The sequence below is a fragment of the Bombus vancouverensis genome, chromosome 6 (genome assembly GCF_051014615.1).
Source record: "Bombus vancouverensis nearcticus chromosome 6, iyBomVanc1_principal, whole genome shotgun sequence".
NCBI classification, from domain to species: Eukaryota; Metazoa; Arthropoda; class Insecta; order Hymenoptera; family Apidae; genus Bombus; species Bombus vancouverensis.
Genome location: NC_134916.1, coordinates 13,905,785 through 13,927,479, shown reverse-complemented (window position 1 = coordinate 13,927,479; position 21,695 = coordinate 13,905,785). Strand labels below are relative to the sequence as shown.

Here is a 21,695-nt window from a genome sequence, read left to right as displayed (position 1 = left end):
AAATATCCGTTCAAATTACGAGAGACGAAATCGAATCGGACGGATAGCTGGAAACATCAACGACGATCCTCTTCATCCTCTGTCCCCACCAGCCTCAGACGGCTTTGCGTTTAATTGCACCCCGCCGAGTAATTTGATCGAATAAATTGGCTTCGCGTCTCTTCCTAACGAGCAGCTTTCTACTTCAACAGTTGGCGAATTAGAACTTTCGGCTAGCGTGCTTGTTTTTGGGCACCCGACAGATCGACCCAGCTGTCGGAACGTCACGTCGCGAGTTTTATGGAAATGCGTGCGCTCTCGCGGCTTGTCGCTAGAATTTTCCTGTTCTCTACACTCCCCCTCTAATGACACACCTACATCTACATAGTTGTGTGTAGACTTCGAAACTAATCGTCAACATTTTCTCCCTCCTATAATAGAAACTTTGCACGATTGTTCATTGTCTGTGACTCGGCTTCAAGTGTTAGGAGCGCGTGCTTGAAATTAGAATGTGAAAGAAAAGTTTATGAACACGTATACGATGCGAACAACGAAGATTATACAATAGAGAAAGAAAGAATGGATGAATATTAGAATATACAACGGTACATGAAAGTATTTGTACATTCGTTCAAACTTTGCAACAGATATCCTTAATTTTATGTACATTTTATATCATAATCATGATAGTCATGCCTCATTATGGTTCGTGAAACTTAAAAAAGTTTCGCACAACATACATAATACACTCATAAAAATTTCCCACGTTAAGTGTTCGAAGAGTTTCGCAAGCCACTGTATAGTATAGAAGATATTAGGTTGTCCGAAAAGTGTTTTTCTTTTACAGACACATCTTTTAAAACGATGCATCTTTATACAAACATGAAACTTAATATGTCGAACGTTGTAATCTTTATCCTGATAGAACAACTTTGATCATACGTAATTCGATAAAATAATATAAAACGGACAAATGTTGTGCATCCATTATTTCCTTATAAAACGAAAGAAACTTTTCGGACGACCTAACGTTTATCTGAGTTATTTTTTCTTCCATGTATGTCGCATCGTATCGTTCGAGCTGGCTGTATTTTTACTCTAAAGTTAAAACCCTACTAAAAATACGACAAGAAAAAATTCCAAAGCTGTATAGTCGAGCCTCATTAAGCAGACGTAGACTGGTCGAAAAAGGTATTCGTAGTAACGAACGAACAAAATTCATCGGGTTTCATTAGATACGAATCGAGTCGCGCGCGACAAACCCGTAAAGCAGCCAGCTGGCCGGCAAAAACGACTGTTTGCCCTCCTAATGAAATTAATTATCTAGCCTGGCGTCATCGAGCGACATACGCGTGTTACACCGTTATAATTGCCGGTGCTCGTCTCGACGGGTCTCGTGTAACTGTTTTCAGCCGTGAAAGGAAAGCAAGCGTGTGGGTGTGCGCTTGACATTAGCAGACGGCGAATGGAAACGGTTTCTCCCATAAATTCAGAGAGTCTTCCTTCGTGGTAAAAGCCGTAGCAAGAACTTCTTTCCCAACACGGTACACGAATTGTCCGTATAGTCAACGAGCCTCGGCTTCGCGTTGGAACGTGTCGCGCAACGAGTACACGTTGAACTTACGCGACAGTTTGCCGAACGTCAGCCGATATTCCAGGCACTACGTTTCTCCGGATATTTCAAGTTTATTATAAAAATGCATTACGCTCTACGGAGGATAAGTCAGAGAAAAAAATTCACGCGCTTTCCTATCAAAGTGCGAGTGTCAGTCTGTTATCTGTAATCTCTTCCCTTCCTTTCTTCTTTTTATATTTTATTATAATCTGGTGGTTGCTCTTTATTAAATGGAATGACGTTTATCGTCGATTATGGATGTGTGCAAGTAAGAAGCTTTCTCTTAACGTTGATACGTATTACTGGCCAAGAATACAGCATCGCTTGATCAATTGCATCTGTCGCTACTTTTGTTATTAATTTCGTCTTTTTATTCGATTTCCGACTTCGATTTTTGACAAGAACGTTCTCTATGATACTAAGACACTAGGCGAATTTCTTTTTAATTTTTGGATCGTACGGAACACGTAGTCATTTGAAATCAGCTAATAGCGTATTTCGTATTCAAAGTACGTTTCGTTCATTCGTCAACAATATATCTCAGAGAGAAGGCACGAGTTACTTCTCTTACAGGTGCTACAGCCGTTCGTAAAAGCAGTAAGTCACTTTAAATATTCTATGATATTCCAACCACGATTGTTAGCTGCTACGAAACCCACTAAATATCCCAAGCACCTAACGTAGCCCGACATTTCCATCGTGGCGTTACGCATAAAACGCTCGTAGTAATAGCGGCGAACAAATATCGCGTTCATTTCATTGGGTGCAATTGGCTCGTATCCAGAGGTCGAACGAATCGTGCTCGTCCAACTCCAACAAGGGTGGCTAATTTTTATCGGGCCTTTCGTTCTCGAGACTGGGATTCTTTCTAATGAAACCTCCGCCTTTGGTCCCTTATGAATGTATGCAGGAGCTACCGGGATGTTTTTCTTTCCTTAAATTCGTCCTATTTGCATAGGTTGGGAATAAGAAGGGGCGAAAGGTCGGCGGAAAACGTTTTCCTTTGATCTTGTACCCCATCCCGCTGGCCATAATAGAATTAAGAACGCGACAGCGATATTAAAATTTTGTTTCGAGAGAAACTTGGCGATGCTTCTCGCGGCAAGTTTCCGCAACAATATGAAAGAAATTCACGGAACTGAGAGAAGTTACGAGGAAATGAAAGAGAAGAGGCGGCTGCCTTTCGCGAGAGGGTGGAACGAAGAGAAAGATCGGGGTTGGTCGGCCGTGTTCGAGAGCGCCAACGGCGTCGATGGAAAAATCACGGAAGCCTCGCGATAATTGAAACTGCACCGGAATCACGGCGAGTCGATGCAACGGCTAAAATACGAGAGAGCAGCTGCTTAATATTAACTTTTGAATTACACGACAAAGACGAGCGGCAATCCTGTGCTCTCGAGGGTCAGAGGGTCCGGCTGATTTATTCACCCACTGAAAATTCATGAATTCATACAACGACCAAATAGGGACGCGTTCTAATCCTATATTTCGCTCTAACGGCTAATTAACGGGCGCGCGATGCTTAACTTCAAGAACGATCGCAGCAAATACAGTTCATCGACTAGTTTTTTGTCTTGTTTGGTAATACAGAAATTGAAAAAGAAAAGAAGAAATTCATGGAAATCGGGTCGGTGAAATTCGTGGAACTTTTGCATTTAACATCGAAACCGTAACATCCGCCCCTCTAAAATTCTTTAACATAATGAAACGTTTATCGAAAAATCTGCATCCGGTTTGAAAAAATACACGAGTGCCGGTGTTTCGTTGAAAGGTAAATCACGAGCGGGTTTTCCGTTAAATCAGTTACTCGATCCGGAAGATCCGGTATTGCAGAGAGGAAACTCAAAAATCTTCGTATTGGAATCGAAACTTTTTATTATGAATGTTTAAGTTCGAAGACTATTCGACATGTGCCATTTATTCACGTACGCAACCTGCGGTTATAATTGCTGCGATTCATTTTACGAAGATTACATTTTATTACGACTAACCAGATACAATGAATTTGTATCGATACATGAGATTGTATCGTATTTACACACGATATGGTTATACCAAGCCGATGATTTTGCAAGGCACCTACAAAATTATATCTTTCTAGATATCTGTAAAACGACTGCTCCGACTAAATAACTCGAGTCGTTTCAGACTCGTTAGAAACCGGTTATTTTTAATTACCTCCATGATTTTGATAAATCAGCCTCCTGTCGTATTTCTTTCCTCCTTTGTTTTGCTTTTTCGCGAATATCTTTGCCGTAACGAGACGTTACAACGTGGTGAAGTAAAAATAATTCACGAGACCGTTCGAGCGATAGCAGGCAAATCATTGGAGGATATCGGCGATATCTCTGGCTCGCTGGTAATCGATACAGACGCTGTTAGTCGTAACAAACGTTATTTGTAATCGCGATTGTTCAACCACGGCAGAATAAATGCCACTTTTCGTTTCTCTCGTTCTCCTTCGCAATAGCTTTTCCCGCAATTTTTGATTATACGCGTAATTCATCGGATATACGCCATTCTAACGGTAACCGCGACAATTGTAGTCCTCGTTTCACCAAGTTCCGGCGCCATCGACGAGCAGACGGCTATGATGGCGTCGCAGTTCCGACGCGTTTCTCCACGCTACTTTAACAGAGAGGAAAATTTGAGATAATTTGTCCCGATGCACAACGAAAAGTATTTTATGCTTTTTTTTTTTTTAAGAAAAAGAAAAATGAGCACGAGCAGACTGCATCAACGAGTCGGATTATCTTAGGGATCAATCCACCTGCGTTTGTGTACCACCGCGAAGCTTTCAGCGGTCGAACAATAGTCGGAATTTTTGCAGAGATTTTTCACGATTATTTTCTACGCTGCGCCGCGCCGTACCGCCGAGGACCGCGCGTCATTGATGAATTACAATGGATCGGAATGCATCACTCTGTCGTCGATTAAATTCCCTCGCTTTGCCTTTTATCCTTCCATCGTGATTTTTTCTGCTTTACTTTTCGCTTGTTGTTATCGGAGAAAGAGAATGGAATCGAGAGTTCGGATATGTAGAGGCTATTCCTTTTTTTTTTTTTTGTATAACGCAAACCAGAGAATAACTATCTTTCCACGTGTGTTACCGTATGTTGGGCAATGATATTTTTTTCACCTCGCGGCGTGAAGCCGATTTTGAAGAGGGGACGGTGAATAAAATCACTGTTTCCGGACCGACTGCAATGGATCATTCGCTGTACGATCCATCCTCCATGTTGCAACATGTTTTCCTTGTTTTTTCGACTAAACTAAATAACGTTCAATCGCGTGACACGCTACTATAAAAGAACAGAATCGTCTGTATGAAAATTAATCACTGAATAATCTGTGATTTAAACTAGGTAAGGTATCTATTAGGAAATCCGTGCGCAATAACTCTTTCTTATTGAAACGAATGAAAACAAGAAAATTATCTTTCCAGCTAACATTTCACTATTGGAAACGGTACTACTACCATACGCGATCAACACCTACTATATACATAGCCGTGTAACAGATCCACGAACCGCAAGTTCAATCGCTTTCTCAATTTACATGTTACCGGTATAATGATGTAACCGATCGCTATACCATGAGTTTCCGCCTTTTAGTTTAGAAATTTCGGTATAACCTTTCGTTTGCAACGAGTTAATTTCGAAGGTATGGAATAACACGACTCGCAGGACGAGGGTCGCGCATCGATAATATTTACGAAATCGGCGAAGCGCCAGGCTTCGAATGACCAGGCAAACGATTATAACACACAGCGGTCGGTGATAATTGAATCTCGTTCACGGGTCGATTCGCAACGAGGCACTCGCGTATCGCGTTCGCACTTTGGGTACTTCGATCCGAAAGAAATTTTCCGAAATCGGATAAATCGGTGGATTTTCAGATTCGGCGATGTTCCGGGCAAGGGGAGGGGTAGGGGCAATGTTTGCCAGCACGTTTTGAGTATCGTTCGCATCACGAATCCCCATGTAACGACATTAATCAAGGGATTCGCGTAATTTTAATTAAAAACCGCGCCAGACCTGCGAACGACCATGAAACAAATTTAATTAATTTTTCACCGGTTGGCGCCGCGGCTCGATTCCCCGCGTCGACGACAATCCCGGCAACTCGTTATTTATCTAGGCCGAAAGGAACAGCGGCTTGAACGGTTCGACCGCCATCGAAAGCGGATTTCTGTATTAAAGTGACTACAATCGCGACCGAACGAACGGTGAATTAGCGGCGAGGCTGGCCCACCGCGAAATTGTTCGCGGTGTCGCGAATCGGCCAGCGCATTATCGCCGCATCATCGATATTCCTACCCTCTCACCCTCGACCTGATCTTTATTACGACGGGGGTTCAATAAGCTCGCGGATGAAAGCTTGACGAGTTTTCGTTATAACTAACTACCTATACGAGGTATTTTTATTATCAATATATTTATATTGTCTATCTATAACTAAGTTATTGCCGCTTCGCATGCGCAACGATATAAGACAAATATATGAGAGATTGACTTCGATTGAAAAATGTGGCTACCGAATAAATTCGAAAGCGTTCTATAAGTGATGTCTGTTTCAATTGTCTATTTCTCAGTCTTCTTTGACTTTTATCACTATTGGCGTGTTGCTATTGGTGAATCTTTGCTTTCGCGAACGCGCTGTCGCCTTCTTTATATGGTGATTCCGCCAAAGGGCGAGAAATAACATTTCTGTTCTCAGTAATATCATTAATAACACCTTAACTCGCTGAGATTTAAGCGACCATTACCGTACATATCTTTCTATCACCTTGATATCCACGTTGTGTTAGAGTTATCGAAGATAAGAAAAGAAAATAGGCTCAGATGAAGATTTAGGATTTCCAGGTTAATATTCCTCGATATCTAACGTTCGATTTTTAATCAGCAAATAGGTCTCTAACGTCCAAAGTGTTTCCCGAAGGTTTCTCGCCTGCGTGCTCGATAATTCGATAATTCGATCGAAGCTGGCTCCGATGGCGCTAGCGTACGTGCACCGCTAGCTCGCCGAGGGATTAATGATACCATTATTCGAGCGTCATCGCGTCTAGGTGGAATCGAAAGGGTGTTCCTAGTGTGGCGCCGCGTCGCGCTTCGCCATTTCACCGTGCACACGTACCTACGAGCTCAAAAACACCGCCGTCAAAGTAAATAGACAAAGACGAGCGGATCGAAGCTGGGTGGTCGCTTTTTCCCCAGCGCTTTTTACCTCGTGCCGGTTTTTTCTCCTCCCAACGCGATGCACGCAGTCCCTCTGCAGCGCCTTTAAAGATCTCTTTTGCGTTCCCCTTTCTCTTTTTCTTCTCTTTTTTCTCGCATGATCCAACCGTACGTAGTAGTTCGAGCCGCGAAGCAGATCCGAAGTCGGTCAAGCCGCCATATCGTCGAGTCACTTCTACTTGCCGGTTTAAAAGCGTTTCGGCGCGCTGTCCCGTCATCGCCGCGAGACGAACGCCAACACATCCATCAAAAGATATCGCGGTCTCTAGCTGGTTGTACCAACGTCGACAAACCCGAACAATCTCGCCTCGGGTTGCTTTCGCGAAGATTTTTCGACTCGTGGCACAAGCGCTCGGAGAGAAGGAGCCTTTTACGATACGCTCCGTGGAAAGGACAAAGCCTTTGCTCCGGTAATTATGTGTCTGGCGTAATGCGGTTTAACGCGTTATTGCGGCTCCTAGATTTATGCATTTTCGTTGCCGAGCAGCTCTTTTCTCCGCTTTTAAATTAGTACCTACTCGTTTTACGAGCCAGGACCAACTGGCTCTCTGCTGTTCTTATAGAGCTTTTACTCGAAGTTTATGTGAATTTCTTCGCGCTTTGCGCAGGATCTTACTCCAACAATGACACCACGATTGAGCATTAAGAAATCCTTCCTTTTTCGACGATTAATTTTCACGTGGTTATGTATTTAAAAATATAACACGACATAATTAGTTCGATCAAATTCATGGAGATGCAGGATCGTAGAACGATCGATTTTCGTACTACAATGTGTCGGTACCTACAAATTGTTGACCGATGTAACAAGGAATCTGCTTCAAACGTTTCTATCTTGTCGAATGTCTCGTAAGGAGCAACAATTATCTTAAAACCAATCTTTACGACAGTCTCGTACAAATAACGCATCGATCTATGATACCTGTAGAATATTTTTTCGCTAATGCCGTCTGATTGATGCAACAGAATCATTAATAGGGATTCTCTGATACTTTTAGACAGTGTATATACCCTTTGCTGTTCGCGAGATGCTCAACGAGATAGAAACGTTTGAACTCGTACAAGTTCCTCTTTTATCTCTCTCAGCAAACAGCTCACCTACGTCGGTGTTCGTAAATCCTCGTACAATCTTCCACTTCTTACCATCCGGTTCAATCGATATTCAAAGTAAAAGAGAAACGAGAGACTTACCTCCGCGGGCGGTTTGCCAGCCACGCTGACGCACTCGATCACCAATTCCCGGTCCTCGGTCGTGATAAGAAAGTCGCCCTGAAGGATCTTTGGTTTCTGAGGCGGAACCAGCACGCTCAGCTTGGCGAATCTCGAGCGTAATGCTGGCTGGCCGTCGTTCGTGGGCGATGCCTGGCATTGGTATGTGCCATCGTCCTCCAGTTCCACCGGATAAATATGTAACGAGAAATCACCTGGAACACAAAGACAGACACGATCTTTTTCAGTTGTTGTACATTAGCGTAGGAATCTGTTTCATACATTTTTTGGAAATGTGAAAATGTCAGAATACGTTACTAACCCCAGGATTGTTAGAATAGCGCGAAAATAGTAAATCCTCATTTCTCGTGGAAATTTTATAGATCCGCTGAATTTTTAGAGATTCGGAGGAATTTTTAGAAAACATACGAGTAGAAGTTAATGAACATTTTTCTCGTTGTATTTTGTCACAATGCATGTCATTTTGATTTCTTTGTTGCATATTTTCATGTCATTGCCGGTTTATCTAACGTTGAGAGAATTTTTGGGTAAAGGTATAAAGCAATTCAATGATTATAGTTTAGAAATTGTCGCACGCTACGCATCTCTTTCCACTATTCGTATATTCTCTTTATCCGTATATTACAATCTCTTTCACTCACTTCGGATAAACTACGCAGGCATTTTCGAAACGTATTCAGCGACTGGAATATTTCGGCTTCGCTATACGTTCGCTTTTCATTCCGTAAATTCAAGCATACGCTTTTTCCACAGATCCATAATACTTGAAACTCAATGAAAGCTACGCGAGAGATAACCATCTAAGCTGGTGCTCGCATTACGTCTCTACTTTGATGTATCTTTCGTTCATTCGCTTCGAATAAATCGTGTCTCGTGCAAATATAGAATCCGAAACAACTCTATCTCCCGAAATCTAAATTTAAATTCAATTCAAAATCCAACTTCTTCGGTCCACAAGCTCCGATCGAGCTGTCTGACCAGCACGTTCGGGCCGATGAATTTTTAGCCGGGCCAGGTGTCAGGCCACCAGCGGAATTCCAAAAGTTCGGGGTTGGACCGCGTGCAAATTGAACCAGCCGGAGATTTTCACTTTATACGCGGCCGGTATCGCAACATCGGGTACTAGGAACGAGAAACGGTGGAGGAGAGGTGGACCAGGGTGAGACGAGGTGACGGGAATGGGGGTGTGCTCGGATAGAAAACCATTTACCCCCGTTGATTGAAACTAACGGTTTACGAGCGTCTGCTCGATCGTATCGTGTCGGCCCGTACGTAGGAAATTTCTCCGACTGACGGTTTTATTTTGAAATCTCCACATATACGTGTAAGCTGTCAGAAACAACGCGGCTGCTGTGCAGTGCGCGAATCGACGCGAATTAGAACGGCCCGTTGCCGGCCGCGTCAGCAAAATTCCAATTTTTCTCTCTTCCGCAACCTTCCTCCCCTTCCATCTACTTCGTCCTCTTTCCTTCTCCACTTTCGTCCTGGTTCCATCCACTCGTTGATTTCTTCCTTTTCCTATCATTCCCGTCCGACGGTCCAGGTTCTCGATCGTTGAATCACCAGGATACACCACGAGACCGCAAGTGTTCGAACTTTTCCGCGAGAAAGTATCTCGGGCACCGATTATCGCCGCCAGCAACAACCGATCGCGATCAAGTAAATTCGTCTGGCGCGTGATTTATTTGCACCGAGTATCCCCCTCCTCCCCCTCCTCGTCTCACTCCTCTCTTACCACTTCTATCAGCCGCTATCCATCCATCCATCTATCCATCTAAACATCTATCATTCTGTCCCCCCCATCCTCCTCCTCTTATCCCTATTGCCGTGCCACAGCTTCGTCTCATCTATCCACCCAATTCCCTCTCGCGTTTCTTTCATTCCATTCATGCAACTTTCACGAGCCGCTTCTCTTCGTGGCATGCACGACGAAGCAATTGTGCTTCGGCTCGAACGAACGAATGAAACCGAAACGAACGAATGAACGGTACGTACAACCGGACGATCCCGATGGACGTGGATCCAGATGCGGAGATGGGGTTGACGTTCGGGAGGACAACGGGCTGCGGTGACGAGTGGGCCGCTACCAGTAAATGGAAAAATGGAATCGTCTCACTTGTACGCAGCGGCTGATCGTTCCAGCGATAAATCGCGCCCTTGCGGACCTAACTTTCGCTCTCGTTTTTCGGCTTTTGTCCATAGTCGTTCGTCTCTCGCTGATTTCAAGTGGTACGAGCTTCGTCGCGAGATTTTTTCAGGGATTTGTCTTTGTACTGTTCGATCGGTGCTTTCGTCTACTTAGATACATCTACTAAGGTGATATCTAATAGCGATATTGGAATGAAGCAAGGGAAGGAATAAGGAGGCAAGGGAAAAGAAAAAGAACGCGAAAGAAGCAGGAGAAGAAAGGATAGGAAAAGTGGGCGTTCTTAGAACAGCGATCTGCACAGTGACGAGAAGTTTCTTTCGCTGAACGAGCAACTGTCTTTGCGGACTTGTAATCGGACTTTTGAAATTTTAAATTACTTGTTTAGAATACAATCTTTATGGGGAAACAGAAGAATGGATGTACGGATTATTCTGGTTCTCAAATGTAAATACGTATATTATTTTCTAGAAAAATAGAATTTTCTAACAGATAAATCCACGTTATCGGCAGAAAGGATAGTTGTAAAGAGCTTTCGTTTTCTCAGTCGCTACATCGCTTTAGCCATTCCTTTAATTCTTATCCTTTAACGCTATTTGTAAAATTATTAAAAACGCGATGAGATATCAAAGAAACAACACGGTTATATAAAACACGGTTTATTTTGTTCACACGTTTTTCTGTTTTAAGTCAAACGATAGCGTGAGTGATTTAGCCACGTCTCAGCGTATTTTTTTAATAGAAGCCACGTGTATCGTATTCGCCTAACCACTTACGCCACACTAATCCTACAAACGGCATACCATTTGCGGAGCTATAGACCTGTTTTAGCAGTGCATAAAGAGTTGTTTGAAAGTGGATCAACCGGGGCCGCAAGGTTTCTCGCACGAAACGCAAATATTCATAGGGGTTGCATGGGCTTACTAGCCAACGAGGCAATAAACATCGCATCTGCGTTCCTTTCATGCGCGGCACAGGGCTGAAAACACCACGAGATGCGTATTAGCGTGCCATTGCGAACGAAAAAGGATTTCAGCTGCGGAGTCTGACTGTTCCGCTGCAATATCACGGAAGATTGAACGGAAAACGTTTCACGTTGACGATAAAGGCGCGCGTTATCGTATAGCAGACTAGACGCCGTGAGGAACAGATAGAATTTTCATTCTCATCCGTTATTGCATTCTATTCGTTTATTTGTTTGTTCTGTGTACGCTATCATGATAAAGCAATAGCATCGATCGAATATACAATATCGTAAGTACAATATGCATTTCTTACGTATCCGTGTATTGTATCATCGTGTAATATCAATGTAGATACTTGTTCGTAATTATCAAGGCGTTTACAGGAAAAGGAGATTAGGAAATTAATACAACTTTTAAGAATTATTATTTAGGAGGCTCGATGTTTATATACAGGCTCTTCATATTCATACATGTATATGTATATACATAATTTTCCTCTCGTTTATTTATATTAATTCATTGCTCTATACAATTCCTACACTCGTGTTATTAATTCTTTTTCTATCTGTTTTCTTCCGTAAACTTTTTCAATGAGATTTAGATTAGGGGATTGCAAGGACCAACACGTACGATTCTTAATTTGCCATATTCTTCCTGCTATTGCGACAGACAGTCATCGCAAACATTCGCATCGTTAATTGTACGAGTGCGAAACTAAATACGAAATACCGATGTAAAATATGGATGCAAAATAAATTAGAATGTGTGAATCGGTAACTAACTGGAGCGATGAACTCGCTATGCATAGTTTCGGAAGAAACTAAAATCTTTCCCGTACATTTTCAAACCAGTATCTTCTGTCTTGAAATACGCAGTTATGGTATGAAGCAAAGTTATAAATCGTTGCATTGTATCATCAAATGATAATATGGAAATATTAAACAAATAGATACGAATCTATAACTGCAGCAAGGTAGAAGGGTTCTCCTAGCGAGAATTCGCCATGACGTTATCGTTTTGTGCGATCTTTTGTATTTATACGGTGTCTCTGTCTAACGGAACACAAAAATAACTCTTGGCCTTTCTAGCGCGCGAATGCAGCTCGAAGGGATTCCGTTGCATTATGAGGGACAATAATTAGCGCTCCTCTGGAGCTCATTTAGCCAACTTTGGTAACTTCGGTGGAAGCAGCTCGGCGCGACGTCTCCTTGCAGCCCTGCTTTGGTAATTGCTGGTGCGCGCACGGAAGTGCTCGCGTTTCTCGCAAACGACGACGACGACACCGACGACGAGGGCCAATGACTCGAAGAACCAGCTGGAACTTCCCGACGAACATAACTTTCGCGTAAACAAAGCTGGCGGTCACTGGCACGATCGGAAGTCTCGCTAAAAGTCCGCGAGGAATTTCTCGAAACATGCAACGTCATTAACTAAAGAGAGTCGGCGGAAGAAAGAAAAAGAAAGAAAGACAACTACGAGTATCGTTACATGTTAATTTGCAGTGAAATTTTCAACTTTTCTCGGCAGTTATCTCTGCACCGATATTACACCACCTTTTTATTTCAATTTAATTGATATTTAAGAAGTAAAGTGTACATGCATTTCAACTATTCAGAATTTATGAAAATACTTAAATGAATTTGTAAACACGGTAAAATAAAATAAATGTAACAAGTGTAGGAAAGTAAAATCTACCGATCGAATCCGATCCATGTAATGTTTCTAACAGCGGAATCGCACTTTTGCATTATTGGAAACATAAATGCAACGAATCACCCAGGAATTGCAACGACGTCGCCGTCGTTCGTCTGCGCCAGATCTTAAAGTGAGCGAATGGCTTGCAGCAGAAGCTGAACGTATTCACGAAAAGTACGGTATTCATATAGCTCGACATAGAACGGACAACAAGCAATTCAGGTCAGAAATCCTTGCTCTCTGAGATACAATTCCAGAAATTTCCGACCACGTGTTTGGACAAAGGTGGACAAAGCGAGGAAGGAAGGCGAGGATGAGGCAAAACGGATGAGCGGAAAGCGAGAGACGCAACCCTTTACGTGGAGAAGGCACTAGAAGAGCTTTAACGACTAACTGGATGCGGCGAAACAATGCATCACTAACAATTAGTTAGTGCGGGCGCAGTCGGTGATATTACAAACGGCCATAATTAATTTTAATTATACGGAACAGGTAACGAGCACTCCACTACAGACAACTATGATTAATTGCGTATAGTCAAGCTGGAAGGCATAGATCGTTGCCTGGATCCGCTGGAACGTTTCTACGTTATACGTTTAGGTTAACCCACGCGTCTTAATAGTTCACTCGTCTTGCTGTCACCGATGTTTTCCAAGCTTATTCCTCAGTTTTATAGACGACATCCATTATCAGATAGAAGCTAGTATTACGGTTAAAGCGAAACGCGGCCGGTTAATCGATTGTCACGCTCATAAGCGACTTTAAATAGCAATTTTATACGAGGGACATTAAGCTCGTGAACCTTTCAACGTTCCGACATTTCGATATAACTACGCTTCAATTACCATCGAGGTTTAGAGGAAATCGAGAAAATTAACTCGCCCGAGGAATTACAAAGCTTAGTCGGTTACAGGAAAGGAATCCATCCACGGTTGGCTTAGAATTACTCAATTGGTTCGAGCTCTCTTGTTCAAGGAACCAATCGCAGACGATTCCCTCCCCTTCGATCTCAACGAGGAACGGTTTCAGCTCGAGATCGCTTAAAACGCGAAGACCGCTTTAAAAACGAACCGAAAAACGACCGGACACTATTCTCCTATCTCTTCGGGTCACGTTTCTCCCTTGAAAAGACTTTGAGCTTGGCTCGCACGAACCAAGAACGAACGGAGAAAATTTCCAGCGAGATTCTTCGAAGTTCCGAGGTAGAAGATATAGGCCAAGGTCGCTTTTATCCGATAGAAAACGAAGGACGTGCACGCGGGGAGCCGCAATATCCGGAAATTTCGTATTCAAAATCGGACGATTTTTCCGGCCAGATTTCGATGGCGCCGGTCCAATAATCGGAGGACGAAAAATTTAAATAAACGTCGAAAATGGCTGGGTTTGCATAGCTCGCATTTTCTCCGAAATGGACAACGTGGATACGCGCGTGTATACATAGGTTATGTACATATATATATATATATATAGATTACTAATCCGTGTCCCGTTTTATACATATACGAAAACGAATAATCCAGATTTGCCGCGGCGGTATGTCAATCAGCGTAGCTATTACCATCATTATTATTTCGGTTAATTGGATCGCAATTTTCCGTTACAATCGCATACACCAGGAATTATATGGTATTATCGTTTTGAATCTCGCCATACTGAGAGAAACCGCGACACAGTCGTGCCGCGGCCTCCGTCTGGCCATTTCTCGCCTTTTTTTTCCTTTTTCCCCTGCTGCTTCTTTTTTCCACCTTTTTTTCGCACTTTTTTTGTCGTTTGGTATAATTACACCGTCAGCGGAATCACGTGCGTTCCATTAAAAAGAAATGGAACGAATGGAACCATTAAAAAGAAAAAAGAAAAAAAGCAACATGCCCGCCTACGAATACTCGAGAAAATAACGAAAGAACCAATGGAAACGTTTCGATGATTTTTTCGTTACTCGATAATGAAACGTACACACGTCAGGAGCAGACAGGGTTACGATAGTGCTACACGACTACCATTAAAGAGAAACTGTAGCATAGCGTGTTTACTTAACGCCCCGTAAAGTGGCCCGTTTCTTCGTGGCACCTTCCGCGATCGGCAATTAGCCGTTATGAAATGCTAATATTCTCGCGGCTATATCGCGATATCGTGTTACTCGAGGTGAACTAAGCGGTTGAGTCGATCGAACCGGCGCGATATCCATTAAACGGTGTCGACGTGTTCACTGCCGGAGGTATTAAGTCCTTGCCCTGATGTGCTGGGTTGCTTTTATCGTAGATGAAATCGTAGAGAAACGTCGAATCATCATCATCGTGTGTATGTGTGTGTGTGTGTGTGTATGTGTGACATCCGTTCTCTCGCCGATCGAGGCGATCCTGACCGAATCACCGACATCACGATGTATAATCACGAATCTCTTGGCACAGACCCACTAATCCTTTAATCAGGAACGTAGCTCTGGTTCGCCTGGCATAATCATCGACCGTTTGGTGCCGCAACTGGGCAAACAACGTCTATACTAACGGCACGCCAGGGCTACGCATAGCATTTATTGCTACGGTAAATCAAACGGATCTCGATAATGCACAGTTGACCTTACCTATAAGGGGCAGGCTAGCGTCGTAAATTTCGAAACGGCCGTGATAATTTCTTAGCTCCGACCTATCGTCGAATCGATACCTTGATTTTCCTCGCTTCCTCCCCTTCGTTGGAAAAGAACCTACGACTCACGGCTTGCCGATTTGATATCGCGTGAAATGCTGGAACGAATCGGTGCCAAATGAGAAATCGATCACCGCTAATTTCCTCGGTTAACGATCGTATCGTGATTCGACCAACAGAAATTAAAAGGCAATCGTTTCTCCCACTGTTTAATCGACTACGTTATTCGGGCGTCATCGAAAATTTTAAAGCTGGAGCGAAAATTTGCGACACTCTAGAACGAACGAGGTACAGTGACTAGAGAGAAGGAAGCTTTTCCACCGAGAATAAATCAACGAGCCGTTGATAACTCATCACGACAGGTGTATAGCCTGTTTCATTAGCCAGTTTACCGATTTACATCACCAAGATTTTTCTATGCTCCTCTTTATACGCGGAACGAGAAACACATTCAAGTTTTTCTCGCACGAGAGCCAAAGGCACGTGCGAGTTGTTCGTGAACTTTAAATGGAATTTGAAATTAATGAATTATTAATCCGAATAAGTTTCACTCGAGTATAAGCGTTAAAAGTTTCGGAGATATAACCCTCATAATCTTCGTTCTAAGTGGAAAGTGTACTCTCTGGTATAATGTGCGACTCTTCATATACACAGTTTCTTTATGCTCTGCCGCATTAACTCTCTACTGACAAAGTTGGATTAATTCCGATCCTTATTCTTTTGCGTTGTATTCGTCGAAAGTACGTATTCGTTGGTGGTATTTCAGAGCGTGAGCCGGTACTTGGCATTACAATCGATTGATCTCGCTTACTCTCGCTATTTCTACTGACTCTCCTTGTCATACAACGAGCGATAAGAAAACGGCACATTTGATCGGTGGCACGCAAGCGAGCAAACAACTGAGAAACACTGTATTTCGCAGCTCGTATCTATCGAACCAGCAACGGGGAAACGTGTAAGTATCCTTGTTAGTATGTTGCTACATCGTTTTCTGTTTTTTCTCAAATATTTACTTTCTGCGCTGTTCTAACTTTCTGCAGTTTCCTGTCCTGTTGCTTTACTACACTCAAAGGTTCCTTGTTCGACAACCCACAGTTACAATAGTATACACTTGACGTGAAAATTCGCGAGAATTCGAAAAGATGCTCACTGTTTTCTAGATTTCTTTTATGGAATTTATTTCAAGGAAAAATGCATGATTAATGGCGCGGTGATGTCGCGTATATTTTTATCGAATATTTTAGTAATATCGTATATGTATTTTATAAATTTATGACGCATATTTGGTTTCAATTAAATCATGCATCTGTACATCATAAATACGCTTGCTTTTTCCATCCAAATATTGATTAACAACACTTTTCGAACAGAGAAAATAGTTATTGAAAATTGTAATTTACACTGTCAAGATAAAAATTGGATAGAAAACAAAGCTATATTTTCAAACGCAAAGATATCAGTTTCAAACGTGTATCGAAATAGCGACCTGACTGCCGGTTTTTCACGCGCATGCCGAATTTCTCGTCCATTCGCAACCGTTAAAGTAAGTACAAACAATAGATCGTACGTTTTGTTGCGCTTCTACGAAACATTTTTCGTACGGATCCTCTTGAAAACAATTCCGAAAGTATATTACATGGATTAATATATTTTGAATGAAGCGCGTAAATTTTTCATCAACTTCGTTCGAAGTTTTTTATTTTATATAGAGTGCAAAATTCTCTGCTGTACGGAACGGTGCTCTACGAAATATTCATGTCGACATCGCGCTTCTGCGCGTTACAAGCGTTACTCGAAACGGTTTTTAAATAATGCATGCATTAGAATCAGCCAGGTATATTCCTTCTTAGCTTGGCGAGGCAAATGCGTCTGACAATGAACGATCCGTCTGCTTTTTCCGCTTCTGACTCACGGCCTAACCGTCGATCGCGTATTTTCTCATGTAACTTTCAATGCATGCATTATTTCTCTTATTCTGATCGATGTAAGCTTGCAAAAAGATGCAAAAACCGTCTCGGTTATTCTACTCGCTATTCTTTTGAACTTTCCTTTACATTTTGTAAGACGTTCCATACGACGTACTTGAATTTCTGAACTATCAAAAATTCGAACGATTAAATTCAAATTCTTCATATTTCAAATTCAAAATAGAGAAAAGGAAGATAGAACAGAATGATCATATTTTAAAATATTGTAGGAGAAAAATGGGATTCGAATTAGGCTTTTACTAGTTATTTATTGATAGATGGCCAATGAATTCTGTCTCTCATCGATTATTTTAAACTTCGATGGACCTACATTTCCACCTATATACGGAAGTATACATATATGTATATACGTCGTAATCCCCTATTCATTCGTGGTCTATTTATCGCAATGAAATTTTGGTAAGTATAAATGGAGAATTTCTGTTATATGAATGAAAAATGTTAGATTAATCGGACTCCCATTACACCCACTCCAGTATACGTAGATAATTTATTCATCGATGGATTCAAATAAATAGAGTTACGTTTCTCGAAAGTTTTAAAACACCTATTTTTATAAAACTCAAGTATTTCGTGTAAATTATATAACAAAATATATATGTAACAGATAAATGTGATTGTAGTACAAATACGTAAATTGTGATGAAGATATAAAAATAAGCCATAACATTCGACTTTGACATCGTCAATTCTATATCAAGAAGCAATTGAAATTTTACTCTTTTCAAGTTTTCTATTAATTCTTTAAATATCTTACGATTTGTATCACCGAATTTCCAATAGTTCGTAACAAAATATCTAATACCTACTATGTAAGAGACATTACATTATTTCAAAAGCTGTGACAAGAATTCTCCTGCATATCAAAGCAACGTTTTATGCATGAAAAGCGAGTATACGCGGCCAGGCAATAATTCGACAAGGAAATTAGTAACAGTTAGGCCTACAAACGGCATTTAAGCAAACGAGTGACCACTGCGCCGGACGAGCCAGTCGTGACATTAATCGCGTCTGTAAATTTCAGGAAAGCACGGTCGGCATAGGTCTCTGTACTTGGAACGCAACTAGGTGTACGCGCGAGCACATCGCCAGGAGTACGGGCTAGTAGCTGATCGACGACATGAAAACACTGGCCCCGCCTGCTCGACGCGATCCTACTACCATCGTTGATCATCGAACCCTGAAAATCGAGAATTGGAAACGGTGCAGCAGGAGCCAGCGATTAGGGGTTTCCCTCGGCTTTGCTCCATTTCTTCCGGGAACTTCTCAGCGTAAATGTTAGATAAAGACATCCGGTCCTCCTTCGAGGTTAAACGTTCCTCCGGAACGTCGATCCACGGAGATGGTTTTTTAATCCCGTCCAAGAATGCCGAGGAGATAACTTACTCGAGGGTAATGGAAATTCAGATAGTGCTGCATCGGATTTCGAGACGTTTAATAGAACATCCATGGATCGCTTTGTGCAACTCGTGATCACTCGTGGGATCACGAGAAGATAACGAGGAATTTTTTTATAGGAAAATCATGAAACCTTGTGACAGTCACTGTGAGACAGAAAGTTTATATAGAGCCAAATTTTGGGATAACAATTTCGACGATTAATTTCTTCTATTCTCTTTGGATTAATTACAGTCGATTGTTGTGAAGAATTATAGGCAATTTAAGTTGACGCGAAACAGATTAATTTATACGATGAAACCTATTATGTAATTCTAATGATTATGTCTGATGGTTAGTCTATGGGTTTTTCTGTACTGTCTGTCAGCCGAGTGATTAACGACAAAGGGTTCGAATGATTCGTTAAGCGTGCGGTATATCGGTTGCTGAATTTCGAAATTTCTTCTTTCACCGTGGACATCTTTAAGTCACAATGAATTCTTTTATTGGTAACGTATTTCAGATTGGAATTTTTGAAGGATTTCGATATTACGATGCCTGACTGTGTCCATAACAGGAGAGTGATAAACTTTTTTTCTCTCAGCGTAAATGAAATAATATTTAGAATGTTTCTAATAGAGCAAGGCTTACGGAGAACATGACGAGTTTTGACACGTGGCTCTAACGAGGATATGGAAGCAGAGGAGCAGAGAGGGAAACCGATACTCAGAAAACTATGCGTATTACTAATCCATGCCTTCCATCTCAGTCACATTTATGTTGCTTCCCTTGAACATAAAGCTGTATAAATTTTCAATGTTTCATAATCCGTGTTTTCGTATTGCGTATTACGTACTTTTATTCCAATTAGCTCGCTATCACTAAGCAGAGATTCAAGTATCATATTTACGGGATTTGTTAATAAACTTTTAAACAGTTTCACTCTCAATTTTAAATTATGACTTGAAAGATAAATTAGATAATTGATTCGTGCTATTGTACAAAAATGAACGATTCGTAGCTCGTATACAAAATACGAATACCAGCGTCAAGAGGTTAAATTACCTTTCCATCAATATCTCTTAAAACCATTCGTTTTTCCAGTAACCACAATTTGCTCGTATTTAAATGCCACCGTAACGAATTCTTCGCCAGACGAACAATTCATAGAATGTTCGATCGCGAATGTGACACGTGTTGGCTGCCGGCAATTATACCAGCCGCTTGTAGCAGATACCTATCGGGTGTCCAAATATTGTTGCCACCAGCAAACACGTGCCATATTCGGGAGCGTGCGATATTAATCAGATATCGCACGGACGCGCGCTACGCTACTGGAATATTGCCGACCGCGGTGTATCTAATAACGGATGCCTTCTGAAGATCAGGCTTCGTCGTTGTTGGACATTGTCCACAGATTTATGGCGGACGTGATAACGGATAATTAGAGCAGTCGTAGGTCGCAGCGATACCGATCTGTTACGGTTATCGCTACTGATTTAAGTGTCAGAATTTATACGGACTTATACACCAACCCCGGTATATAAAAATGCACCATCGTCGCTGCAGGCCGAATGACTTTCAGACATTAGCATATGCATAGGGAGACGCTAGATTTCAGCGATATCTCGCGGTTGAAACGGCCGTGAAATCAAGAGGAACTTTAGTGGCGTCAATATGAAGAGAGCATGATAACCGTCCGACATCCGGTCTCGCTTTATCACGGCAAATCTGCGATTACGGAACCGCGCAACCTATTATTCGCGGAACCAATTGTTACTGGTCGCAATTTCTTGTTTTTCGGCTCCGTACTTCCTCACACTGGCATTTTTCCAGGAGAGATAGCACGATTAATCGGGCCGCGTTCGCACGGTACTCCTCCCCCACCTCTTCATCGTTCCGTTGAAATCTCGAAAACGAGACAGTCTTATCCGTTGCTGTTTTCCCCTCTTACGTTTCATTACCGGCACTGCTCATAAAATTGCGTTGAAACGCTTAAATGGAGCTTTTGTTTCGCCCGCCACGCTCTACCCCTCGGCCACCACACCAACGAAGTAGCGAAATTTTTTTTCAGTCTGGCTACCGCAAGTTTTAAAACCGAGTTTACTGTGAAATCGTGGTATAAAATATTCTCTAGCGTGGCGTCGGATTTTCCAAGAATAAACAACATTGGTAGGTGTTACGAGGAATTGGATATGTATCGGCCAAGTCGTTAACGAATATGGAGGATCGAAAGAGAGAGAGAGAGAGAGAGAAAATGCGAAGCGATTCGAGGAAGGTACTACTCGGTGGTGATTCAATAAAAGGTTGAGGATTCTTTTAACGCGAGCTGCGTAAAATGCAATGTACATGTTGAAGACAATTTTTAAATATTAGTATAAAAACGAAGTATCTTTATACGTAGTACTTCGACCGTGTTAAAAGAGATGATATTCTTTTACACCGAATATTCGCCATTTCACGAAAGCTTGTTTCCTTCGAAAAATCAATAATGGAGATTAGTAGTAGTAATTAGGTTTATTTGATTCCTTGCAGTTTCAAAATGGGGAGTTTACATTTGTTACTCGAGTAAGTGTGTGTGTGGGGAGAAAGGAGATCTAATTCCAAGAGTTTAATTCTGTTTCTTCCTTTCCTTCGAATTATCCTTCCTTAATTCTCCTTTTTTTCAGCACTAAATGCATCCATTCCGCCACTTTTTCCTCTCTCTTTAGTATTTCTGTTACTGTTAACTTCCTTTCGGCTCTTTACATTCAGGCAGCATATGTTCTAGTGACTCTCTTGCCCATTCACGTAGTCTGCAGATTGTAATCTTCTTCCAAT

At 41.9% G+C, this 21,695-nt stretch overlaps 1 protein-coding gene across 2 annotated transcripts in view; it reads right to left on the bottom strand.

The window, feature by feature from the left end:
• Nucleotides 1-21,695, bottom strand: part of LOC117157593 (irregular chiasm C-roughest protein) — a 158,679-nt gene that overhangs the window by 26,508 nt on the left and 110,476 nt on the right. For both annotated transcript variants that reach the window (XM_033335762.2, XM_033335764.2), the window contains exon 3: nt 8,023-8,255. In XM_033335762.2, the coding sequence (XP_033191653.1) occupies nt 8,023-8,255 (233 nt within the window). The remainder of the gene's footprint in view (nt 1-8,022; nt 8,256-21,695) is intronic.